Source organism: Miscanthus floridulus, chromosome 2, assembly GCF_019320115.1.
Source record: "Miscanthus floridulus cultivar M001 chromosome 2, ASM1932011v1, whole genome shotgun sequence".
Classification (NCBI taxonomy): Eukaryota; Viridiplantae; Streptophyta; class Magnoliopsida; order Poales; family Poaceae; genus Miscanthus; species Miscanthus floridulus.
The window spans coordinates 59,284,005-59,311,087 of NC_089581.1; the positions used below are offsets into that span (position 1 = coordinate 59,284,005).

General features: G+C 48.5%; 1 protein-coding gene across 4 annotated transcripts; it reads right to left on the minus strand.

The window, feature by feature from the left end:
• Positions 1 to 759: 759 nt before the first annotated feature.
• On the minus strand, positions 760 to 26,710 carry LOC136524796 (protein EXECUTER 1, chloroplastic-like). 4 transcript variants are annotated; one of them, XR_010776203.1, is made up of 13 exons: positions 26,071 to 26,710; positions 24,193 to 24,309; positions 23,626 to 23,691; positions 23,313 to 23,419; positions 22,242 to 22,320; positions 20,630 to 21,343; positions 20,010 to 20,118; positions 19,744 to 19,910; positions 19,087 to 19,161; positions 18,920 to 19,012; positions 18,725 to 18,840; positions 18,397 to 18,565; positions 760 to 1,540 (listed from the first exon to the last, which is right to left on the minus strand). XR_010776203.1 is itself a non-coding variant. In XM_066518049.1 (12 exons), the coding sequence occupies exons 1-11, from the start codon at positions 26,557 to 26,559 to the stop codon at positions 18,748 to 18,750; spliced, it is 2,109 nt and encodes a 702-aa protein (XP_066374146.1). In that variant the 5' UTR covers positions 26,560 to 26,710; the 3' UTR covers positions 760 to 1,537; positions 18,725 to 18,747. The 4 variants fall into 4 exon arrangements, 2 of the variants coding, with proteins under 2 accessions (XP_066374146.1, XP_066374142.1); XR_010776204.1 differs by having other exon boundaries at positions 18,397 to 18,590; XM_066518049.1 differs by lacking the exon at positions 18,397 to 18,565 and having other exon boundaries at positions 760 to 1,537.
• Positions 26,711 to 27,083: the final 373 nt, after the last annotated feature.

Below are 27,083 nucleotides of genomic sequence, written 5' to 3' on the forward strand. Positions count from 1 at the left end.
TCAATGGCGGCCGCGGTGGCAAGTGTGTTCGCTGCGGTGCGGGAGGGAGCTCGGGAGGGCGAGGCAGACGCGGCGAGCAGAGAGGAGTCTGAGGGCGCTCTTTATAGGGGCGGAGGAGAGGAGGAGAGAGCCGGGTCGCAAGCTTCACGTGCAGGCCGTCAATGGCGCCTCAACTCTGACACGGCGCGTGCGGGATCAACAGATCGAGCGAGGGCGGGTGCGGCTGGCGGGTGTAGGCTCGGTCCACACGGGTGCGGTGGACGTGGGGAGGAAGCCTGGGTGGCCGCGCTGCCCCAGCAGCAGCAGCCACGGTGGCCATGCCGGTGGTGGCCCTTCTTGGCCATGGTGTTGCTTGGAGGGGGAGGGAGGAGGGAGGACGCGGTGCGGCTCGGAGGAGGGGCGCAGCCGCCGTCGACGCTATGGGGCTGAGGTGCTGCTCGGAGAGGGAGAAGGGAGGACGCGGTGCTGCTCGGAGCAGATGGGGAAGAAGAAAGAGGTGTAGAAGAAAGGACAGGGATAAATTGGATATTTTATCGCCCTTCTCTCTCCACAGCACCTAGAAATTAATATTTTATTGGATAAGGTGTCCACCAGCAAATTTGTAAGAAATTAGAGTGTCCACCAGCAAATCGCCAAATTTTACATGTCCGCTAGCAAAGAGGGGTCAATTGGCATGTCCTGTAGCAAATTTTGCCTTGTAAATACGGCTATCATTTACATGCGAGTGTGAAACAAGTGAAGTGAGACACGACGAGTCGGTTAATAGCTTACCTCTTGCTGCAGCGACAGCACAGCCTTTTTGCTACCCTTGCTTGTTGCAGAGGAGCTTAAAAAAGAGAGTGCTTGCGTAAGAAAGGGCAAACAAACTTCAACATATTAACATATCTGTGCAAGTGTAACCATGTTGGGTTGCACGCCTCTGCTGCTGATTGCGACATATGTATGCACCCTGTTCGCTTGGGCTTATTTAGTTATAAGCCGTACTTTTTCAGCCAATAAACAGTTTTTTTTCTCACACCAAATCAGCCAACCGTACTTTCAGTCATGGCTTATCAGCTAAACAAGTCCAAACGAACAGGGCAATGATGGCCACTGTTTGATCACGCTACACAACCATTGCTCGTACTATTTCACGTACTGACTATGCATGTATGAAAACTGCCAAGATGCTCTCAAAATCTTAAATTATTTGCGACTGCATAACTTTACATCTTTGAGGTGCTTTAGTTTTACTTTGCTCAGAGAAACACAGGAACTGGCGGTTTTATGCCTCGGTTGACCTGGTGGGCAAGCAGACCAGAAGCGGAACGAGTATGATGCGCCCACGGCTCACCCATGTTGGCAGGATTCTGTTCCTCTTCCTGCGACTGCGAGCTCTTTTCCACCCTTACGGCCTTATGGCAGGATTTCAGAGTGGATGGAGATGCCATTTGATTCATGCCAGGTGCCCTGTTCTCCAAAATATCTGTCCTCAGAAAATATAATGCCAGGCAAGTCCGGTTTGCTCCAAATGCACCTATGCTGAAATAAGAATGGCCTGCTAAGAGGTGCAAGAAATCTAAGTTAAGTTTGATGCGCTATGAAGATGGTAGGCAAGTGTAACTTCAGAGTACAGCAAAAAGCACAGTAGCACAGGACTACACGACCCCTGAACATAAACTGACCTAAAACCTACAGGCCTCAACTCTCTCTGGTCATGGACTCGTGTGTCATGCCATAATAGCTAGCAACACTACACACATGAGCAAAAATATTACTCCCTCCATTCCAAATTATAAGACATTGTGGCTTTTCTAGATGCACTTAGAAGGGCGTACCCAGTGCAGCTCCCACTCTGTGCGGGGTCTGGGGAAGGGTGTCAGTGGCAAGCCTTACCCTCGCCTGTGCAATGCGAGGAGACCACGACTCGAACCCGGGACCTTCCGGTCACAGGCGGTAAGACTCTACCGCTTGCACCAGGCCCGCCCTTCATTACACTGTCTACCAATGTATATAGAAAAACCAAAACGTCTTATAATTTGAAATGGATGGAGTATAAAGCAGGCAAAATGCAGGGAGTAAGAGCAGTTTCTGATCAAGAGTCTCAACAGTCAAACTACAAACTGCTCTTCACCATATGGCACAATTCCTTCTAGTGTTTGTTCACTTGAATGAATGGCAGAAAAGTACGGCGTAACACATGAATAAATGACTGGTCTGGAAAAGCTACTCAAGTATCGTATTGAATGATCTTAGAGCTACTCCCTCCATTCCAAATTATAAGGTGCTTTGGCTTTTCTAGATACGTAGCTTTTGTTATGTACTTAATGTCTGGATATACATAGTAAAGCAATGTATCTGAGAAAGCCAAAACGTCTTATAATTTGGAACGGGCGAATACTTATTACTAGAATGGGCAAGCAAGGTATCTTTCCAGCTATGGCACAAGCACCTCTGGATGCATACATCGTAAATGCTTAACCTCAAGAACCTTTTGATATTGTTTCCTACTCCCTTCATTCCAAATTATAAGACATTTTGGGTTTTCTACATACATAGCTTTTGCTATGCACTTAGATATGGAGGAAGATATCGCACGACGGGTCGCGCAATTGGGAACCGCGCGACTCGTCTTCCTCCTCGCTGGCGCCGCCCCTACCCCCGCCTTCCGCTCCGCTGGCACCCCTCCTCCGCCGCCCCCTCCCTCGCATATCCACCACCGGCGTACAGGTTTGGACGCCCACTGCCCACCGCCCTGCCGCGGCGCGGTAGGGTCCCACCGGAGCTCTGCGGCCGCGGAGCTCTGGCGAGACCCTACCGCCCGCGGCGACCTCCTTGTTCCCCTCCCCAATCCCCCCACCCCCTGCCACCATGGCCATGGTCGCCCCCACCTCAATCTGGCCCGACCGCTCCGGCGGCATCACTGCCGCCTCCGCCCCACCGCCGTATGTAACAACCCAGAAAATCCACACACCAAAAGTCACAACTACAAAATTTTTCTCAAGGATCCCATGTGATGAGTGACATGGTAGAACCCAACCTAGAGTTGCATTAGAAGTAACTCAACCCAGATTAACACATAAGCATGGCATATCATTTGTTGATTATGATTAATAAATTTCCTTCAAATAACATGTTGCATACAATGTTAACTTAAATTGTGATTTGGGATTTCATTTGCTTTATGCTATGTTTAACAATCCCATTAAAGTAATAAACCATAAAGTTATTATTAAACAAAACTCCCAAAATTCCAATAAGTAAGTCACCTCAGTTTTAAATTCAAATTCTAAACTAAATTTGAAATCAAACAAAGGAAAACAAATGTAAAACGGAAAAAGGAAAAAAAAAAGAGAAGAAGAAGGCCTCGCGGGCTCGGCCTGCTCAGCCCACGCCGGCCAGCCACCCTCAGCGCGCGCACGGCCCAGCTAGCGGCCCAGCATCGCCCGCGCGCTCGTCAGCCCGCTTGCGGTCGCTGCCACCTTGGCCCGCGCGTCAGCCGCTCGCCGCTCGCCCGCGCGCTTACCAGCTTCGCCCGCAGCCGCTGCCAACGGACCCCGCCTGTCAGCGCTACTGTGCTTCTTCCCCACGCCGCGCTCAAACCACCGCGCGACAGAGCCCCGACAACGGTGGCAGGGCGGGCCAGGGGTCATGCCCGGGGCATGGTCCTGTCTCCCCCTTGGCGCCGCGCCCACGCAACCCCTCGTGGCCGTAGGATGCAAGCAAGCCCCGCGATTGCCCTTGATTCCAGTCCGCCGATCACCGAGCTCCATGGCCGAGCTCGGCTATAAAGGCCACGGTCCTCGGAGCCCTAGCGCTCGTCCCGTCGCCCGCCGCCACCTCGGTGGCCAACCACAGCCCACCCAAGCCAAGAGAGAAGAGGGAGAGGAGGGAGAAGAGGAGCACGCCGGAGCCGCTGTGGAGAAGGAGATCGCCGGAGCCAAGCGCGACGCCGTCGTCCACATCACCGACGCGGTTCGGCACGGCACTGCACGGCTTCCGGAGCTACACGGCCTCGAGTCGACACGGCATCACTATCCTTTCTTCCACGCCACCCACGGTGAGCCCTTCCGGTCTCTTCTTGCCTGTCGTCGCCGGACCTTGCCGTTCGGCCATGGCGCTCCATACCAGGAGCGTGTAGGCCAAGGCCGTCGCCGGCTACTGGGAACACAAGCACCCACGCACACGTCCGTAGCCATGCCGTGACCACCCCGCTGGAGCCCCATGGTCCACCCGTGCGCCTCGCCGTCGTCTTCATGACCGTCGTGGCCACCGGGAAGCCCCTAACGGCCACATGAGAATCCGAGCCCCGCCATTTAGCCTGAACGCCCTTGCCGTGACCCCAAGAACCCGTAGAGACCTACACGCCTCCACTGTGACGCTTCTCCGAGGACGTAGCCGCCTCATCGACACCGCCGTCGTGCTCGGAAAGCCGCCGCCGTGGCCAAAGCCACCGGAGCCCCTGGAGGACCCCTCGCCCTGCCAAACATACCCGTTGGAACGTTGTGTCGCCCACGCGCACCACAGAATCAGTCTATGCCGCAGCCCAGCGCCGTTTCCCGCACGCCGGTGGAGCTCGAGCCGCCGCTCGCCGTGGCCAGCACCTTGGGGAGCCTTGGCCGCCACCTTGACCCCACAGACATAGTCGCCGTGGCCCAGGGAAGTTTTTCCCCTCCCCAATCGAACACCGGCGCCACCGCGGAGGCTCGCAGCGAGCTCGCCGCCGGCCGGAGCACCGCCGCGGGAGAAGCAGAGGGCTTCTTCCCTCACCGGCCAACTATGGGTGAGCTCGGTGCACGTGAGCCGAGCCAGGGAGAAGGGACGGTGGACTTGGTCCACTATGGACCAGTCTGCGGTCTATGGACCAGCCCCCTTGGTCCACCGTGAGCCACACCCACACGACCACAGCTGTGGACGCAGCCCGGTATGAGCCCATGACCGTGACGTGGCAGAACCACAGCGTGCCACGTGTCTGGACCGGCCCAGCCCAGACCGGCCCAACCCAAATCCCAATTCGAGTCGGCCCGTGTTGACCGTTGACCGGTCAACGCTGACCGTTGACCTGGCCCACCTGTCAGACACAGACACCATGGACCCACGCGTCAGATGCTGACGTCACGCGAGACCCACGTGTCAAAGGCCAGCACAGCCGAGATGACGTCATGCTGACGTCAGCTGGGCCCCACCTGTCAGCTCGGATCCGTGACGATGGCGTCATGATGACGTCATGCTGACGTAAGCATGTCGCGTGGACCAACCACATTGTGACACGTGTCAGCCCAAGAATAATACAGCCTTTTTTCATTTTCAGAAATGGATTTAAACTTCGGGAATTCATAACAAATTCATACGACCTCAGAAAAATATGAAACCAGGACCAAAATTCATCTAAAATCGAGCTCTACGCAATGAACCCACGTTTGAGTGCATTTGGCTCTTTTGAATTTTCATTGCTTCTTTGTGCTATTCTATAGACGTCGCTGATGCGGCTGTAATACGATCGTTGCAGACTCGGAGGAGAACCTGACGGACGAGGATCGTGAGTACCGAGAGGAGTACGGAGACGACTACACTGAAGGTGCCACATCCCACCCAACTTCGTAGCACCTATTACGCATGGCTAATATAGAACTGCTAGTGCTTTACTATGTGGATATATTCACACTGTGATAGGACTTGCATGGTAGTATGCTTTCTTGATGGCCTTTACCTTGACGCAACCTTGTCCCTGCTCACCCAACTGTTAGGCTAGTCACACGCTTGCTACTATATTTCATTACTTATTACTTCTACTACGCTTGCACTACATTGATGCGTGATGGAAACTAGTATTATCTGGACTATGGGGAGAGTGCTGCGTGTGTGACTTGGGTGCGTGGAGGGTGAGGGTTGTGTCGACCAAGTTGGAGTATACGACGAGCCTAGGGCAAGTCTTGCCGTAGGGTGCTACCTGGGCACCCCTGGAATGGATACCTGTAGTGGGTAAATGGTATACGAGGTGGCCTTGGGTGTGAACCTATGGTGGGTGGAGCCCCGGGTGGAGGTGCTGTGGTGGCACGATAAATGGAAACCCTGATGGAGACATTCTGGCTTGGTCATCCCTAAGGACTTACTAGTACTCAGATTCATCGGGAAGCCTTACGTACCACTCGCCCTATATGGTGCGGGACGACCGGACTACTTGGTAGGATATTGCCACTACTGCTAGGTTGTTAGCGGATAGTGTAAGGAGGTACGGGGTACGGAGGATCTCCCCCACACCCTTCCGAGACTTCATGGAGACCTTGTGGACCCGGCTCATGACTCACAGTTTCAGCCACCCCAGACCGGACTTGGGGTGAACCAGGGCTGAATGGTAGAGTGGCACTATCCTAGGCAAGCAAGCGGCCGGAATCAGCCCAGTTGACGACGGTCAGCGAGGAAGGCGGATCTTGTGGTTATGTAAAACCTCTGCAGAGTGTATGGTTAATCGATCGATACATGTGCCGACTTGTCGGCCATGGACCTTTCCTGGGTTTCGCTTAAACTAGATATGAGATGAGTCCTTCTCTTCTTCCCCCAGGGAGTGAGTGTTCGGTCGTAGCCAGGGGCTACGGGTCTTGAGACAGTGCCGAGAGGGAGTTGGCCTGTCGACTGAGCGATGGTATGGGTGTGGTATGGTGAAGGTGTGGAGATGGTGGTATATCGGTCCCAGGGTCGAAACCTGGCTTTGGAATGGGAATGGGTGTGGTAACGGTGTTAAAACCTGACTATACTATTATATACTTGATATGCTAATACATAGGAAACCCCAGCCTTATAGGTTCCTTTTGAATATATCCGACTTGCATCCAAATTACCACAAAGCAATGCTCATAGGGTTGGGAGTGGCCAGTACAAATCGTACTGATAAATTTTGGCATACAGGTTCTGCTGAGGAGTATAGCTCCGAGGAGTTTGACGGTTGAGGGATTCGTTCCTACGCTCGAGTTTGGCGATCTTATCTTCAAGCTGTTCTGAATGAATGCTACTTTTGATTCCGCCAATGCGGCGATGTAATAATTTATGTAATTCCGCACTATTTGTACTCTGATATTATCGATGTATGGATGTGATCATCGACTAGAATTTGGGTAATATGATCTACCACGGTCTTATTACGCTTTGACTCTATGGATTTCCCATCGTCGAAATCGGGGTTGTTTCAGTTGGTATCAGAGCCATACTTGACCTTAGGACGAAACCCTTAGAAATGGACGATAGAATAGGACGTGAACAGCCCCTCTTTCGGTTATATACCGACCCTGCATTTACTTTTATGCAAGGCTTATCTATTATTGACCTGCTAACGCATGTCCCCTTGAAACATGCAGATGGCAACGAACGTCGACTGGCCGCCTCTAGGACCGCTACCTCTGGACCACGCCAAGCTTACCTTTGACCTACGTGAGCTCGGGGGTTTTGCACAGACCCTCTGCCGAGTTCTCGTCACGTTAGGTGTTCCCGAGGAGCTTGTCAAGGTCACCTGCACCGGGAAGCCAGCTAAGGAAGGGGGAATCGAAGGACCGATTGTCACCTCAGTGGAGTTTCCAGCTAGCACTACCTTACCTTCTGTCCTAGCTTTCACCGAGTTGACTATAGAGGACACAGTCGAGGAGGGACTACTGGCTATCTCACACAAGGCACTTCGCAGAGTGATGAGGGACCACTACGAGCACCTAATGACGACAGAGTTTCGTCTACTTCCCCAGGCCCTCGACTTCAGCCTTACCCCCAGTGAGCAGAGTTTCGCAGCAGGCAGAGTTATCCTTGCAGAGGAGGACAGATGCCTTCGAGTCTCAGCTATTCACCTACTAGAGCAGGACAGGTACGTGACCCAGCTTGAGCAGAAGAGACGACAGTACCAGGCCCTTCTGTGGGAGCACCAGGAGCGAGACTCGCAGGGAGCACAGGAGCGGGCTAATCTACTTGAGATAGTGGCCAAGCTACAGGACGAGCTCAACCATCATGATGAAGTCCACAGAGCTGAGGTCGCTGACCTACAGGACAAAGCCGCCGACCTAGGCAACAGGAACTGCTACCTCGACAGCAAGGTCTTGGAGTTGCAGAGAGAGTTGGACGACAAGAAGGCCGAGTTCAACCGTAGAGGGGACAGAGAGAGATCCAAGGGGATTGACATGCTGAAGATCCAATCTCGGAACAAGACCCTGACTCAGGAGCTAGAGGAGTCCAGGAAGAAGGCCGTTCACAACCAGGATCACCTGATTGAGGCACTCAGGCAGACCGAGTACCTACAGGACAAGTGTGAGAGGACTTGGCAGGCTTGGCAGAAGTCTGACAGGAAGCGCCTCAGGGAGATGAAGGGTATGTGGGATCAGCTACCCAAGGAGATTCGCAGCAAGACGAAGCCTAGGATAGAGGAGTTTGAGCTAGCCCCGACTCGCCTCAACCTAGACGCCTGCCCTACCCTACCAGGAGCCAAGCCTACTGAGGAGCTTGCCGAGGCCTTGAAGTACGTGTCCCGACTTCACAAGTCTGACGGGGAGATCGAGATCGAGAACAGTCGTATCCCAGCTGCGGTATACGAGTTGGAGTAGATGACCCTGCGTGGTCATGAGTCATGTCAGTAGCTTCCATGAGTTGTACCCCTTATGAGATGTATTATGAGACAGTATGCGTAGAACGATTCTCGCACGTCTTCAAGTGTAGCTACTGGAGATGATGCTATGTAATAAAAACCATGTAATGAATGCTTCGGATCTTATTGCATCTTTATGAATCTTACTGCTTCTTTTGTAATGAGTGTTGGATAGCATAAATGTTTTTCTTTAAATCGTTGAAATCATGTAATCATATTGAATTATAAGCACATATGGCACAAGCACTAAACTCTCTATGATCCGTGTTGCAGATGACGAATCGCCGTTCTATTCGCTTAAGGCAGCGAGGACGTGCGCCCACCCCTGGACCAGTTGAACCCAATGGGGGACGTGGTGGCAACAACCGTGGTCGTGGCCGAGGTCATGGACGTGGAGGGATACCCTTCCACCTGGAGAATACCCCGCCGCCTGAGGAGAACGTTCCTCCACCACCACCACTGAACCTGGCGGAAGTGATGGCACAACAGACCCAGCTTCTTGCAGCTCTTGTTGAAGGAGCAAACCGTCGCCAGGGAGGACAACAGAATGACTTCCAAAGGAAGCTAGAAGGATTCCTGAAGCTAAGGCCACCTTCCTATGATGGCACCGATCCTGACCCACTGGTAGCCGATGACTGGCTCAAGGAAATGGAGAAGAAGCTTGACCTCACTACTTTCACCGATGATGAGTGTGTTGGAGCTGCCACACACCAGCTCACGGGTGCAGCACGCGCCTGGTGGGACAGTTTCAGTGACTCCCATGAGGACCCTGCCCACATCTCGTGGGATGAGTTCGCTGAAGCATTCACTGAGTATCACATTCCCAAGGGTGTCATGGAGGCCAAAGCCGAGGAGTTCCGCAACATCAAGATGGGAAAGGACAGGGTAACTGAGTACACTACCCGTTTCACCAACCTTCTGCGCTATGCACCTTCTTGTGTTGTGAACTCTGAGAAGGAGAAGCTGTACTATTACCGCAAGGGACTTAACCCGCACATCAAGCTGAAGTTTGGCGGTATTGAGAGCAACACATTGCGTGCTCTGGTGGATCGCTGCATCCAGATTGAGAAAGACCGTGCTGAAGCTGGAGAAGAGTACAGGGAGAGAAAGCGTAAGCCTGAGGAGTCCTTCCGTGGCCGTGATCGCAAGAGGTTCCGCAGAGATGCACCAACCAGGGAACGCTATCGCCACAACAGGGAGGACAACCCTGGATCGAGTAGAGGTAGTGGAGGCTACACCACCAAATACTCCCGCCCTGCTCAGGATCGTTACACCCGGGACCGTTATGCTCAGGACCGCAACACTCAGGATCGTTCCAACCGCCCCCGCACAACGAATGAACGCCCAGCACAGAACCGCTCCGCATCAGGCACTGGAAACTGGAAGGCACCCGCGCCAATCCCTACAGGCGGTGCGCCTTTCACCTGCTTCGCTTGTGGCCAACCAGGTCACAAAGCCGCTGAGTGCCCTCAGAACTCAGCTACACAGAAGTCTCAGTTCAAGGGATCTGCTACTCGTGGACGCCTCAACCATCTGGACGCCGAGGAAGCACAAGCTGCCCCTGACGTGGTATATGGTATGTTTTTAGTTAATGGCAATATTGCATCAGTTCTATTTGATTCTGGAGCAACTTGTTCATACATATCATCCAAGTTTGCACGAGCGCATGACCTGCCAGTAACCCCACGTGAAAAGCCTATCATCACCAGCTCACCCTTAGGAGATCTAAAGTGCACCCACATATGTAAAGGAGTGAGTCTTACCATAGAGGGTCTTACCTTTGAAGCCGACCTAACCCTATTACCTTCCACTAACCTAGATGTCATCTTAGGCATGGATTGGTTAACTATTCACCGAGGTATCATATCATGTTCACCTAGATACGTCCAAGTGACCCATCCATCAGGCCAAGTTGTTAGATGTGAACCCCAGTCTGGAAAATCCACCTCTATCCTATGTGCCCTGAAAGCAAGTTCAGAATCTCAAAAAGAGGAGGAGACAGTTCATGATGTGCCAGTAGTCAGAGACTATCCCGATGTATTCCCTAAAGAATTACCGGGTATGCCACCAGACCGTGATGTAGAGTTCATCATTGATCTGTTACCAGGAACGGGACCCATTGCCAAGAGACCCTATCGCATGTCAGTTGATGAACTGGCCGAGCTCAAGAATCAACTTAATGAGCTCATCTCGAAGGGATATATCAGACCCAGTGCTTCACCCTGGGGATCCCCTGTTCTGTTTGTTAGGAAGAAAGATGGCTCAATGAGAATGTGCATTGATTACCGGAACTTGAACGCAGTCACCATCAAGAACAAGTATCCCCTGCCAAGGATTGATGATTTGCTTGATCAGCTCAGAGGTGCCAAGTATTTCTCTAAGATTGATCTCAGATCTGGCTATCATCAGATGAAGATTCGAGAGAGTGATATCCCGAAGACAGCCTTCGTGACTAGGTATGGGCAATTTGAGTTCACTGTGGTGTCCTTTGGACTCACGAATGCTCCCGCATACTTCATGAACATGATGAATAAGGTTTTCATGGATGAACTGGATAAGTTTGTGGTAGTATTCATTGATGACATCCTTGTTTATTCACCCACCGCTGAAGAACATGAACATCATCTAAGAACTGTGCTTGAGAAACTAGCCCAACATCAGCTCTATGCAAAGTTCAGCAAATGTGAGTTTTGGCTACAGGAAGTTGCCTTCCTAGGCCATGTACTATCAGCTGAAGGTGTTGCAGTTGACCCAGCCAAGATTGAAGCTGTAAAAGAATGGGAACAACCCCGTAATGTAACAGAAGTCAGAAGTTTCTTGGGATTGGCTGGATATTACCGCCGATTCATCGAAAACTTCTCCAAGATAGCCCGTCCAATGACCAACCTTCTGAAGAAGACCAAGGAGTTTGAATGGATGCCCAAGTGCGAACAAAGCTTCCAGGAATTGAAACAGAAGCTTACCACAACTCCTGTGTTAGCATTGCCTGATATCAGCAAAGACTTCGTGGTCTATTGTGATGCATCCCGTCAAGGACTTGGCTGTGTATTGATGCAAGATGGAAATGTGATAGCATATGCTTCTCGACAGTTGAAAGAACACGAGAACCGTTACCCTACTCATGATCTTGAGTTAGCAGCAGTTGTGCATGCTTTGAAGATTTGGAGGCACTACTTGATAGGCAACAAGTGTGACATCTACACCGATCACAAGAGCTTGAAGTACTTTTTCACTCAAGAAGATTTGAACATGAGGCAACGCCGTTGGCTGGAGTTGATCAAGGACTATGACCTGGAAATTCACTATCATCCGGGGAAAGCTAATGTAGTCGCAGATGCTCTCAGTCGCAAGAGCTACTGTCACACTTTGATCACTAAATCCGTACCACCCGAGCTCAAGGAAGAGATTGATGATTTTCAACTTGAGATACTACCGCACGGCTTGTTGAATGAGCTCCGCATACAGTACAATCTCACAGATCGCATCCGTCAAGCTCAGAAGAATTGTGAAGAGATCGAATATCTCCGTGGTCTGATGAAACTAGGCTACAAGACCAACCACCATGAAGATGTACAAGGAACCATCTGGTTCAAGGACAGAATCTGTGTACCTTCCGATCCAGCACTACGAGAGGAAATTCTGTTAGAAGCTCATGATTCTAAGTACTGTATTCACCCTGGAGGATCAAAGATGTATCAAGACTTGAAGAAACATTTTTGGTGGAAAGGTATGAAGACGGACATTGCAGGACATGTGGCGCGATGTGACACCTGCAATAGAGTCAAAGCTGAACATCAAAGGCCTGCAGGATTGTTAAAGCCTCTTGACGTTCCCGAATGGAAATGGGAGAGCATATCCATGGATTTCATAGTTGGATTACCCCGTTCACAGAAAGGCAATGATTCCATCTGGGTGATTGTTGATCGTTTGACCAAGATTGCTCACTTTGTACCAGTAAAGACCAAGACCAATGCAGAAAAATTAGCGGATCTGTATATTGAGCATATTCTCAGACTGCATGGAGCACCCTCTAGTATTGTATCTGATCGTGGTCCTCAGTTTGTGTCCCGATTCTGGGAAAGCTCTGCACAAGTCTATTGGAACTAAACTCGATTTCAGTACCGCTTACCACCCGCAGACAGATGGACAGACAGAACGAGTAAATCAGATCTTAGAAGACATGCTTTGCGCTAGTGTACTGAATTATGGCTCTGATTGGGAGAAATGCTTACCCTATGCAGAGTTCTCTTACAACAACAGCTACCAAGCCAGCATTAAGGATGTCACCGTTTGAAGCTCTGTATGGCAGACCTTGTAAGACACCGTTGATGTGGTCCCAACCTGGAGAAAGATCGTTCTTTGACTCTGCTAAGATTCAAGATGCCGAAGAAGGAGTTGCCCAAGTAAGAGAGAATTTGAGGATTGCTCAAAGTCGATACAAGAGCTATGCTGACAAAAGGAGAAGAAGACTTGAGTTTAACGTGGGAGACTTTGTCTATCTCAAGGTATCCCCGCTACGTGGGACTGTCAGGTTCCATGTGAAAGGGAAGCTTGCCCCTAGATTTGTTGGCCCATATAAGATTTGCAAGAGGATTGGGAAACTCGCCTACAAACTCGAATTACCTGAAGAATTGACAGGAGTACATCCCGTATTCCATGTCTCACAGCTACGTAAGTGTTTGAGAGTGCCCGATGAAGTGATCCCGACTGATACACTTGACATTCAAGACACTCTTGAGTACAAAGAACATCCTATCAGAATTCTAGGGCAGAGATACCAAAGAAACCCGAAGCAAGACTATTCCTATGTGCAAGATCCAATGGAGCAACCACACTGAGAGAGAAGCAACGTGGGAGAAAGAGTCTGATCTCCGGCTACAATATCCTTACCTCTTTGAAGAGTACGTTACACTTTAATCTCGAGGACGAGATTCTGTTAAGGGGGTAGGACTGTAACAACCCAGAAAATCCACACACCAAAAGTCACAACTACAAAATTTTTCTCAAGGATCCCATGTGATGATGAGTGACATGGTAGAACCCAACCTAGAGTTGCATTAGAAGTAACTCAACCCAGATTAACACATAAGCATGGCATATCATTTGTTGATTATGATTAATAAATTTCCTTCAAATAACATGTTGCATACAATGTTAACTTAAATTGTGATTTGGGATTTCATTTGCTTTATGCTATGTTTAACAATCCCATTAAAGTAATAAACCATAAAGTTATTATTAAACAAAACTCCCAAAATTCCAATAAGTAAGTCACCTCAGTTTTAAATTCAAATTCTAAACTAAATTTGAAATCAAACAAAGGAAAAGAAATGTAAAACGGAAAAAGGAAAAAAAAAGAGAAGAAGGCCTCGCGGGCTCGGCCTGCTCAGCCCACGCCGGCCAGCCACCCTCAGCGCGCGCACGGCCCAGCTAGCGGCCCAGCATCGCCCGCGCGCTCGTCAGCCCGCTTGCGGTCGCTGCCACCTTGGCCCGCGCGTCAGCCGCTCGCCGCTCGCCCGCGCGCTTACCAGCTTCGCCCGCAGCCGCTGCCAACGGACCCCGCCTGTCAGCGCTACTGTGCTTCTTCCCCACGCCGCGCTCAAACCACCGCGCGACAGAGCCCCGACAACGGTGGCAGGGCGGGCCAGGGGTCATGCCCGGGGCATGGTCCTGTCTCCCCCTTGGCGCCGCGCCCACGCAACCCCTCGTGGCCGTAGGATGCAAGCAAGCCCCGCGATTGCCCTTGATTCCAGTCCGCCGATCACCGAGCTCCATGGCCGAGCTCGGCTATAAAGGCCACGGTCCTCGGAGCCCTAGCGCTCGTCCCGTCGCCCGCCGCCACCTCGGTGGCCAACCACAGCCCACCCAAGCCAAGAGAGAAGAGGGAGAGGGAGAAGAGGAGCACGCCGGAGCCGCTGTGGAGAAGGAGATCGCCGGAGCCAAGCGCGACGCCGTCGTCCACATCACCGACGCGGTTCGGCACGGCACTGCACGGCTTTCGGAGCTACACGGCCTCGAGTCGACACGGCATCACTATCCTTTCTTCCACGCCACCCACGGTGAGCCCTTCCGGTCTCTTCTTGCCTGTCGTCGCCGGACCTTGCCGTTCGGCCATGGCGCTCCATACCAGGAGCGTGTAGGCCAAGGCCGTCGCCGGCTACTGGGAACACAAGCACCCACGCACACGTCCGTAGCCATGCCGTGACCACCCCGCTGGAGCCCCATGGTCCACCCGTGCGCCTCGCCGTCGTCTTCATGACCGTCGTGGCCACCGGGAAGCCCCTAACGGCCACATGAGAATCCGAGCCCCGCCATTTAGCCTGAACGCCCTTGCCGTGACCCCAAGAACCCGTAGAGACCTACACGCCTCCACTGTGACGCTTCTCCGAGGACGTAGCCGCCTCATCGACACCGCCGTCGTGCTCGGAAAGCCGCCGCCGTGGCCAAAGCCACCGGAGCCCCTGGAGGACCCCTCGCCCTGCCAAACATACCCGTTGGAACGTTGTGTCGCCCACGCGCACCACAGAATCAGTCTATGCCGCAGCCCAGCGCCGTTTCCCGCACGCCGGTGGAGCTCGAGCCGCCGCTCGCCGTGGCCAGCACCTTGGGGAGCCTTGGCCGCCACCTTGACCCCACAGACATAGTCGCCGTGGCCCAGGGAAGTTTTTCCCCTCCCCAATCGAACACCGGCGCCACCGCGGAGGCTCGCAGCGAGCTCGCCGCCGGCCGGAGCACCGCCGCGGGAGAAGCAGAGGGCTTCTTCCCTCACCGGCCAACTATGGGTGAGCTCGGTGCACGTGAGCCGAGCCAGGGAGAAGGGACGGTGGACTTGGTCCACTATGGACCAGTCTGCGGTCTATGGACCAGCCCCCTTGGTCCACCGTGAGCCACACCCACACGACCACAGCTGTGGACGCAGCCCGGTATGAGCCCATGACCGTGACGTGGCAGAACCACAGCGTGCCACGTGTCTGGACCGGCCCAGCCCAGACCGGCCCAACCCAAATCCCAATTCGAGTCGGCCCGTGTTGACCGTTGACCGGTCAACGCTGACCGTTGACCTGGCCCACCTGTCAGAGACACAGACACCATGGACCCACGCGTCAGATGCTGACGTCATGCTGACGTCACGCGAGACCCACGTGTCAAAGGCCAGCACAGCCGAGATGACGTCATGCTGACGTCAGCTGGGCCCCACCTGTCAGCTCGGATCCGTGACGATGGCGTCATGATGACGTCATGCTGACGTAAGCATGTCGCGTGGACCAACCACATTGTGACACGTGTCAGCCCAAGAATAATACAGCCTTTTTTCATTTTCAGAAATGGATTTAAACTTCGGGAATTCATAACAAATTCATACGACCTCAGAAAAATATGAAACCAGGACCAAAATTCATCTAAAATCGAGCTCTACGCAATGAACCCACGTTTGAGTGCATTTGGCTCTTTTGAATTTTCATCGCTTCTTTGTGCTATTCTATAGACGTCGCTGACGCGGCTGTAATACGATCGTTGCAGACTCGGAGGAGAACCTGACGGACGAGGATCGTGAGTACCGAGAGGAGTACGGAGACGACTACACTGAAGGTGCCACATCCCACCCAACTTCGTAGCACCTATTACGCATGGCTAATATAGAACTGCTAGTGCTTTACTATGTGGATATATTCACACTGTGATAGGACTTGCATGGTAGTATGCTTTCTTGATGGCCTTTACCTTGACGCAACCTTGTCCCTGCTCACCCAACTGTTAGGCTAGTCACACGCTTGCTACTATATTTCATTACTTATTACTTCTACTACGCTTACACTACATTGATGCGTGATGGAAACTAGTATTATCTGGACTATGGGGAGAGTGCTGCGTGTGTGACTTGGGTGCGTGGAGGGTGAGGGTTGTGTCGACCAAGTTGGAGTATACGACGAGCCTAGGGCAAGTCTTGCCGTAGGGTGCTACCTGGGCACCCCTGGAATGGATACCTGTGGTGGGTAAATGGATACCTGTAGTGGGTAAATGGTATACGAGGTGGCCTTGGGTGTGAACCTATGGTGGGTGGAGCCCCGGGTGGAGGTGCTGTGGTGGCACGGTAAATGGAAACCCTGATGGAGACATTCTGGCTTGGTCATCCCTAAGGACTTACTAGTACTCAGATTCATCGGGAAGCCTTACGTACCACTCGCCCTATATGGTGCGGGACGACCGGACTACTTGGTAGGATATTGCCACTACTGCTAGGTTGTTAGCGGACAGTGTAAGGAGGTACGGGGTACGGAGGATCTCCCCCACACCCTTCCGAGACTTCATGGAGACCTTGTGGACCCGGCTCATGACTCACAGTTTCAGCCACCCCAGACCAGACTTGGGGTGAACCAGGGCTGAATGGTAGAGTGGCACTATCCTAGGCAAGCAAGCGGCCGGAATCAGCCCAGTTGACGACGGTCAGCGAGGAAGGCGGATCTTGTGGTTATGTAAAACCTCTGCAGAGTGTATGGTTAATCGATCGATACATGTGCCGACTTGTCGGCCATGGACCTTTCCTGGGTTTCGCTTAAACTAGATATGAGATGAGTCCTTCTCTTCTTCCCCCAGGGAGTGAGTGTTCGGTCGTAGCCAGGGGCTACGGGTCTTGAGACAGTGCCGAGAGGGAGTTGGCCTGTCGACTGAGCGATGGTATGGGTGTGGTATGGTGAAGGTGTGGAGATGGTGGTATATCGGTCCCAGGGTCGAAACCTGGCTTTGGAATGGGAATGGGTGTGGTAACGGTGTTAAAACCTGACTATACTATTATATACTTGATATGCTAATACATAGGAAACCCCAGCCTTATAGGTTCCTTTTGAATATATCCGACTTGCATCCAAATTACCACAAAGCAATGCTCATAGGGTTGGGAGTGGCCAGTACAAATCGTACTGATAAATTTTGGCATACAGGTTCTGCTGAGGAGTATAGCTCCGAGGAGTTTGACGGTTGAGGGATTCGTTCCTACGCTCGAGTTTGGCGATCTTATCTTCAAGCTGTTCTGAATGAATGCTACTTTTGATTCCGCCAATGCGGCGATGTAATAATTTATGTAATTCCGCACTATTTGTACTCTGATATTATCGATGTATGGATGTGATCATCGACTGGAATTTGGGTAATATGATCTACCACGGTCTTATTACGCTTTGACTCTATGGATTTCCCATCGTCGAAATCGGGGTTGTTTCACCGTATCTCCCATCCCCACCGCCTGGCCTGCCTGCCTCCCTAGACCTCCTTTCTAAGCCCGCCGGAGATGGAGGAGAAGAGAGGGGCTGACTGCCATACTGCGCGCACGTCGCACGATAGCGCAGATGCGTGAGCAGTCGCGTAATTGAGTTTCCGCTTAGATATACAGTATGTCTAGATACATAGTGAAATCAATGTATCTAAAAAAGTCAAAACGCCTTACAATTTGGAACAGAGGGAGTAATAAATATCAGTCTGGAAGAACATTTCTAGCTATTTAAGATGCTCTTCCAGACCCAGAAATATCCAACATAATGACATCTTCAGGCAACAAATGAAGAGACTGTTCTCGAATTCACCAAAGACATGCATAAATATTAAGCCAAAATTGATATGTTAAGTCCAAACCATGTATTGAATTCACCATGTTGTCACTACAAGAATCAAATACCAACTTTGGCCGAAAACAGACAGATTGCAGGAGAAACAGTGGATACAAGTAGTAAGCTTCAACAGCATATCCCACAAAATAATAGCAATGATATTTATCCTAAATAAACAAATGTAAGAATTTTGCATACTTCGTTTACTTCTGGCTTTACCCTATGAGCACCAACTGCTGTGTAAAATTCAGCCAGTTGGATCCATTTTGTCCGTTTTAATGCTTATTAGGAGGCCAAAGAGGATGACCATTTAGGATGAATGTAGCATTCCCAGAAAGAAACTAGGCCAAATTTGATCAATAATGGCCTGCAACAACCAACAAGCACTACCTCTGCATAAATAGTTAGACAAATAATGGAATTTGGCAAGCACAAGAACACACAACAGTAAAATTAAAATATAATACTACTTTAGTACAATAATAATGCCAAATAGTAAACCAGTACTAGACGAAATGCAGTTTACCTTTAACTACTTTTAGAAGGGAACTAGTCAGTAAGCCTCAACCGTCTAAAGAATTCGAACAGATGAAAATTAGATGTCCAGTAAAAGAAAGCTATCACAGGACCATCTCTGATGAACTGCAAGTTGCAAAACAGAAAGTATATTAGAAAGACAATAAGTATAGGACCAAAGATGTAATTTATTTATTAAATTCACCTTTCCATCTAGTATCAAAAGCTCCCCGTCAACCCATCGAGGGTTTTGGAAACCAGGATCTGCAATTTTCCTTTGCCCCTTGTACCTAGCAATCTATATCACATTGGTTGTAAGGTTTGATGTTTGCTGGTGAAAAGACAAAATACTATTTGGATTATAGAAAATACCACTCCAAGTTCTCTAGGGATAATTCCCTTATGAGGGAGCTGATAGCGTTCACCAACTTTTGCACGGAAAACAACCTAGCAAAGGAACCATAGGAGGTCAGTCTGAATTACTATGCTTATCAATGACAATTATACTTATCGATGATATAGCATAAAGTTAGGCTGCGTCAGCACTCCTTGAAAAATTTATGCAACAACTGAACGAAATCGACAGAGAAGGCTGTCCACAAATGTGTATGACATATGAACACACTTCTTAGCTTGAAGTTGGTGAGTGAAAATTAACATGGGAATATAAAAAAATACGTATTAACTACTTCCTCAGATCACAAATATAAGTCACTTGGGTTTGTCCTAAATCAAACCCTTTTAACTTTGACCATTATTATATAGATTGACATTACTACATTCATTATGACAACCGCTTTCAATCATATATAACTATTGTCATTTAAGATAATATACTTCTACTGACATTGCTGGTCAAAGTTAGAAAAGCTTGATTTAGTTTAAACTTAGATGGACTTACTTATATTTGTGATTGGAGGAAGTAAACCTTCTAACCAGGAAGAGCATAAACCAGAAGGCACGTATTACTTAGCTACTTACAAACACTATTCTTGTATGGTAATAAGAACCAAGTGAAAGTTATCACACCTGACCAGCTGGCACGAGGTTGTCCCCTGTTAATTTTACAGCTTCAACATACTCATAGAACAATAGGTCATTATGCTCCTCAGATGAACCATCCTCCCGCCATTGACCAAATTTTTGTTGCAAACTAAGAATTTCTGAGTCAAATCCTGATGCGGTCACATATAAGCCTGCCCAAAGAAATACTTCAGTCAATACCAGAAAGAAAAGAGAAGACAAGATGGATACCATGAAAAGCTCAAGTGGTAGGTACACAATTTGGAACATACCGGTAAGAGGATCTGAAGATATAGACGTCTGAATACGACTAAAGTGGGTAACACCATGCAGTTTTTGCTGCACCTTGCTGTTATTTTGTTTGATGCCAAGTTGTAGTATCTGCATTAGATAAGTTGAAATGATATCAAGAAGCTTTTCACACCGGCCGCAATCGAATTTCATTACACTTGTAACGAAATTACAACGTTCAGTACGGAAACATTCGAGCAAGATATCAAGAAGCTGTTTAAAAGTATTTCATATTGTAAGTCGACAGCACCATACAGAAATTCATCCTATTTTTTTGCACCAAGCACATTTATGTTCAAAAACCGCGGAATTCATTTATATATTCATGTCAATGTTGGAATCTGACAATCAACAGCAAACTAGATAATCAAAGGTACATGAAGGATCATGGGGCAACATTATCATAATAATCTAAGGTATTTGATACAGATGCAAGAATCTGACCATCAACAGCAAACTAGAAAAGCAGGTATGGTACACATTCTGCGGAGAAATGGTTGACAGGTCCTTGCTATTTATCACAAGGTCAAAGTGGTCCAATTTACAAGCACAATGAATGGCATCAAAAGCTAATGCAGCACATTATACAAATAGTATTTACCGATAGTTTTTTGTTGCTGCCACTCAACTTTACACGATCAAGCTGGACAAAACCATCATAATCCTGCTGATCGGTATGCAAACCAACTGTTTTCTTTGAAGTCTGCAGGGCCATTCCAGCATCTAACTTTTTACTGTATTCTTCAGTATAGAAGGAAAACGAGAAGCGGTCTCTTTTTTCTAATCTAGCCGGCATTCGTTCAAAAGCTTCAGCAGATGGACGAGAAGCATAGTCGTTGTTATTCTCACTGACAAAATCAATTGAAACCAAGGCTTCAATATCACTTTCGTCACCAGATTCATCACCGTTCTCTTCTGCAGAAACTGTTTCTGCTACTCCACTGTTATCTTCATCACCAACATCTTCTGAAGATTCATTTTCAACTTCAGGATCATCATTGTCATCATCTTCCTCTGAAATCTGATCAAAGATATTGATTATGTAGTCTTGGTCAACATTTTGCATGGGTACCACTTTCAAGATTTTAATCCTGGGAACTGCAGTTGGATCGCTTGACAAATTTTTCGAACCAGGGCCAGCAGCAATGTTGCTATCATCACTATCTTTATCATCCATGTTTACACTTCCATCAAATTCTTCATGCTTAGACCCTACTGAACTGCTAGATATGTTTATACTGTCAATACCAAGTTTCTCCCTTAACATGTTTGGCACTCGGTCAGAATCGCTATCATCTGGTTTCAGATGCACTGCCTGAAAATAACATCCCAATTTTTCAGAAGATGCACAGAACTATAACACATTAGTTAACAAGATAACAGTTCATTTTTCATATAGGAGTAACTATTATTGTGACCTTACTCATAGCTACTGAAATCTTGTAGTTAACAATATCAGCTCTTGAAATTGGAAGCTGCTCAAAACTGAGACAGGAAATTTATTCACAGTGCATGCCAAATACATTTTCCCAATATAATGCAAAGTTGCAAACACTCAAGTTCATTGTGCATGGATTCATGGCCCTGAGGGAACTAACGGGCAACTACTATGGGAACAAGAAATGTTAAGTGTTAATACTCAAGTCTACAGACATGTGCAAGTACAGGCCAGCAACATATAGTCCAGACAGAGAGTTAATATTTTTTTTTTTTTAAAGAGAGTATGCAACGCTGTCCAATATGACGCCTGCCATTATCATATTCTATACTGTTAATGTCAAAAATCTCAACCATGTCATTATCATATTCTATACTGTTAATGTCAAAAATCTCAACCATGGGAAGAAGACATCTCCCTAGCTTTTCTACCAAACCCTGACCATGAAACACACTGAAACCAGTTCTCACTTCTCAGAAAGGTACCCACATAACATGTGAGCCAGGTACAAAGCCAGGAGATGTCTTCACAAATGGAGGCTCCATCAACTGAGTTATAACTCAGTCCTCAACAGCAAAAAGAAATAAAGGGAGACATCCAGAATTTCTAGAGCACATGTGATAACTTAGTATTCTGTTTATGAAACTGGTAACAAGTGGTAAAATTCCATGATATCGAAGATGATTTTCATGCTTCCCAACCCAGAATCTCATTGCCAAGATTATTTTAATATTTGCACATTGACTTTACTTTTATTAAGTGTAAAACATTGTACCTGCAGGTTGTATCCACCATTTTCCTCTGCATAGTATATTTCAAATATAGGGAGACCAGGGCTGTCAGAAGCCAGCTGTCTGAAAATGAGGAGAATTAAAAAGTCATTTAGCATGCAAACAAATATTTCATACAATAAAGTAAACGCATTTTACACCAGTAAAATGAAATAAGCTAATAGTCACTATAACATTAACAAGCATATGGATCACCAGCGTATATATTTAAGAAAGTTTCAAATTATAGTGTTGATTATATTAATTTATGAAACATGTGTGTTACTGTTCAAGCAGCCCGCTGCACCATATCACCAACTAGGAATGATAAAAGGGAAGTTTCTTCTTGCAGTTTTTCATAGAACATTTTAATGATTTATGATTGGCATGCTGAGACTTGCTTTGAGATATTTTGAAAACAAGATGTTCACTTTTATGAATTTGCAACCCATTTTGTCCACACAATTCTTCACAGATAAGCTCTAGTGACTGATTCAACTAAGTAGGCTAACTCAACCACAAACAGACACACTTCTCTCCTGCTGTACCCCAATTTCTCTACGAGTGACCTCCTGATGCTCAAACCACTACTGATACGCACCCCATAACCAAAATAGCATTGCCAAATGCCAATAGCTCCTTAAGCGCTCTAGGACCTCGCATACTGCAGTAGAGAACCCAATTATCCTAGGCATTTTTTACCCTCCACAGCGAAATATTAATATTAAAATGTATTCGAGCATTCCATCCATTAAAACAAAGACGCAAACATGAAGAGCAAGTCCACTCACAGAATGATCAATTAAACTATAAAAACAATCAGCAATAATGTTTAGCTCCTTAAGTGCTATAGGACCTAGACCATACCGCAGTAGAGAACCCCATTATCCTAGGCATTTTTTCCCATCCACAACGAAATATTAATAATGAAATGTATTCGAGCATTCCATCCTTTAAAACAAAGACAGCAAACATGAAGAGCAAGTCCACTCACAAAATGACAATTAAACTATAAACAATCAACAATAGTGTTATTATGCACAATTGCACATAATAATATTCAACAAAATTAATACCTTGTATCGTAACTTCTTGCCACATACCGACCATGTTCAGCACTTATACGAATTATAAGACCATATGGATCGGACAAATTTCCAGAAATCCCAGACCACCACCCCAGCTGCATGTGCTCTAATGGATCAGGTAATGGCATGTTTTATTCGGATGGAAAGAAATATGATGTAATAGGCAATTATGAATTACAAAGCATAATCAAAGATTTATTGTTTGAGAGAATAGTAAAAATCTATTAACTTGGATGCGAAGACGTCAAAGAAACTTAGATAGCAAGGGACAAACAATATAGAGGAACTCCATGGTACTAACCAGTCCTGCACCAGCATGATCTCTGATATATGCTGCGTCCTTGTAGCGCTCCTCGTCTATGGCCATCTGCAAAACCCAAAACAGCAGACAACTATCTTATAAATAACAATTTCAGTTTCGACCGTTGTGGAAAAAAGAACAACATCCCCATATATTGAGTCATTTCAGATAGCTGCAAACTTAGCTATTGTTTATTACTTCTTTCAGTCAACTAAGTGGTGTTTTTTACTTATAAGACCTCCAAAACACCACTTTGACCATAATTTACTAAATATCTAGTGGTGTGCTTTTTATAAGAAAGTACAACATCCAATCTAAATATTCAGAGATATGGATACCAGAGATTAAATCATCTGGAGGCAGGCATCCTATAATGTCACTAGTTTTACTAGAGGGACAGCTAAACTATTAGCCATGCCAGACATTCATCCTTTTTGTAGAGTAGGACCAACATTACACTGCAAGTAGGGTGTAACGTAGAGGGGGGTAATTCAAAATTCCAAGAAAACGAAAAAGGTAAGAAATGCTATTTACCACTAACTACATAAGAAAATAGATATTTCTTACATTTAAGTCAGAGATAGCTCTGCCCACAGTGTCATTTTTTGCTGTAGCAGCAATAGCCAGCCTCAGTTTATGAGCACTCCTGTAGTCTTCTCTATAAACAGCAGCCTGGAGTTGCAGCTGAAATGCAAAATACATGTATCAAGATATTTGCTATTTCTCAATATAGATTATAGTGCTAATGGTATTTGAAGTGAGATCTGCACAAAATACAATACACACACACACACACACACATGGGCCAACCATGCAAGCAGCAATTCACTCAAAGAGAAGTTCTATCAACATGTACTTAAAAAACACATCGCACATCACTCAAATCGCACATAAGCTCCTGAAACTCTGCAACACTGGCATGAACCAAGGACAGTCTCAAAACATTTATTAGACACTAAATTATGCAGTTTGGTAGCAACCACAATAGAGCCAGGCACGTTTAGTCATGTGTTCCATTGAAACAGCTGCAATTCCAGCACTACATTTGACTATTCGAGCATAGGGGTTCTATGTACAAACAGGGAAAGGTCTATATATAACCCACCCCACACCCCACCCCCACACCCCAAAAAAAACAGGTATTTTCTTAGACTATGTAATACCATTCAAATAAACCCCGGAGGTGGCTTTGCCACCGTGACATTTGGGCTCGCTTGCCAGAGATGACATGTGGCATCTAGATCCTCGCTGGCATCTGATGGCATCAGGGCTGTCCCGTCAGGATCTCCTTCAACCTCCGACCGTCCCATTCGGCCATTCCCTCACGCTCTTTTGCCCCTCTGTCTGACTGAGCTGCAAGGCGGCATGGTCTCCCTCATCCACTCTTGGCCGTCAACCCTGTTGCAGTGGTAGGCGGCGCTCCTCCGTCCGGCCTGGCATGACGACCGAGGATCGGGAGGGTGGCGCCAGCGCCACAAGGGAGCAACATTGCCATTGGCCAACCTCACATGCGTCGTGAAGGAGAAACATCTCAATCAGCTGTCCTCCTCTCTGCCGCCCACTTTCCACCATCCTATCATCGTCATGGAGCCCATCGAGGGCTCCTCATGGCCGGAGCTCACAAGAGGTTTGAAGCGACAACGATGTGGTGAAGGCAAGGGGTGCTCGGTGAGGTGTCGATAGAGAGAAGGGTAAAGGGGAGAATGGGGCTGTTGCATCCGCCTAGGGTGCGCACATCTGAAAGATCCCCATTATCCCTCTCCCTCCCATGCACAACCCAATGGACCACCAAGAGCACTAGCAAGCCGGTTGCAAATACAAGGGTGTCAGTGACACTACAGCCCTTGGATTTTCTACACCCCAATGAAGAACAGGAGGAGATAGGGAGATTGACTGAGGGAGGGAGAGGGCAACGGGTGATAGACAAATGGGACAAAACACCACGTGTCATCCCTGACAAGCAGGCCCAAATGCCATGGTGAAAAAACACCTCAGGGGGTTATTTGAACCATATTAACCTGGTTTTTTAGGTTGGGGTGAAGTAGACGACATGCCATACATTAGGGGGTTATATAGACTTTTTCCGTACAAACAGAGTAACAAACTTCAGCCAATAGTATGATGCATGGTTTGTGAGTGTGAGTTTAATAGCTTTTTTCCTGAGTAAAGCTCCCATAAAAGTTAATTAGCATGAATCTAGCATGTAAAGTATCTGTGTTAGGCAATTTTCTTTAGACTCACGCCACTCAAGTAACAAATCCTGATGCAGAAGCTAAATAAAAATGATGTGTCCATCCTATTCATACAATGGTGCACCTGCATTGTGTTCAATTGTACCTTAGTGAAGTGGTGTAAAAACTCTAGTGTTGAGTCACAAGCAAGTTCCGTCCACATTTAAAGCATTACTAGTTACTACCATGTAGTAAGTATAGGGATAAAATTAACCTGGAGCTCATCAACGAGATGCCCGCTCTCCTCAATTAGAGCAAAGTGCCGCTTCCACCTCTCCCAGCCCCACTTTCCCTCTTCCTCCCCAACCTTCCTCTCTTCATCCCCATTCATCACCTCGTCGTCGTGAGAACTCCCAGCCCTCTTCCCCGTACCCGCCTCCTTGACAGAGGTCGGTGGGGGCCAGTAATTTCTGACGTACTCGCTCCACCGTCGCACGGCACCGTGGAAGGCGTCGTGGAGCATCGCGTCCCAACCCCGCCGGCGCCGCTCATCGCCGGCGTCCGCATCGGAGCTACGCACGGAGCAGCAGACCAGCGGAGCGCGCCGCGACGGGGCCGCGCCGGCGAGGCGGCGGACGACGCGGAGGCGCCGCCCGGCGAAGAAGTGGCTGCCGCTAGGGTTCGGATCCACCTGCCGCGCGGATGACGAGGAGGACGCCACCGCCGGGAGCGGGGCGCGCGGCGCCGTGGAGACGGACGCCATGGACGAGCGCGAGGCGGACGGGACGGCGACGCGATGACACTGGTGGCGGAGGAGCTCGTCTGCTCGTGGTTGGTATACTCGCACTCGCACTTCGATTGATGAGAGGCTCGCCGCTCGCGCGTTGCGGTTGGAGTCGTGCTCGACGGCTCGACCTCGTCTCTTGTGTGGATTATAACGAGGCCAGGGGGGGTGTGATAAGACTCGCCGAGAGCAGACAACCTCCGTGAGAGACCGTGACAGACAGGTGGACCTCGGAAGGGGACAGTTGTTTTTGGGCGCATGCACTCGTGGCGGCGTTGCGTCCGAGCTTTAGCAGCTTGCATTACAGCCCTTCTTTTTCTTGTGCGTTGCTTGCGGCCACGGAAACGACGGGGCCACATGTAACGCTTGGGCACAGTCGCACAGACGTTGCTCGTGGTACCTGGGGGAGTCTCGATGAGCTAAACTTTATTTCAACGTTTTGGATGCCATTACAGAAGATCGAAGTATAAACTGATTATAGTCTAACAAAAAATAGTGCTAAT

What these genes read in the sequence shown, in the direction of transcription:
- LOC136524796 (XM_066518049.1), bottom strand. Translation starts at nt 26,559, where the DNA reads ATGGCGTCCGTCTCCACGGCGCCGCGCGCCCCGCTCCCGGCGGTGGCG. An exon ending in GCAGCAACAAAAAACTATCG is followed by an intron (nt 20,119 to 20,629) that starts GTAAATACTATT and finishes TATCTAATGCAG; the next exon opens with ATACTACAACTTGGCATCAA. An exon ending in ATCTTCAGATCCTCTTACCG is followed by an intron (nt 19,911 to 20,009) that starts GTATGTTCCAAA and finishes TTCTTTGGGCAG; the next exon opens with GCTTATATGTGACCGCATCA.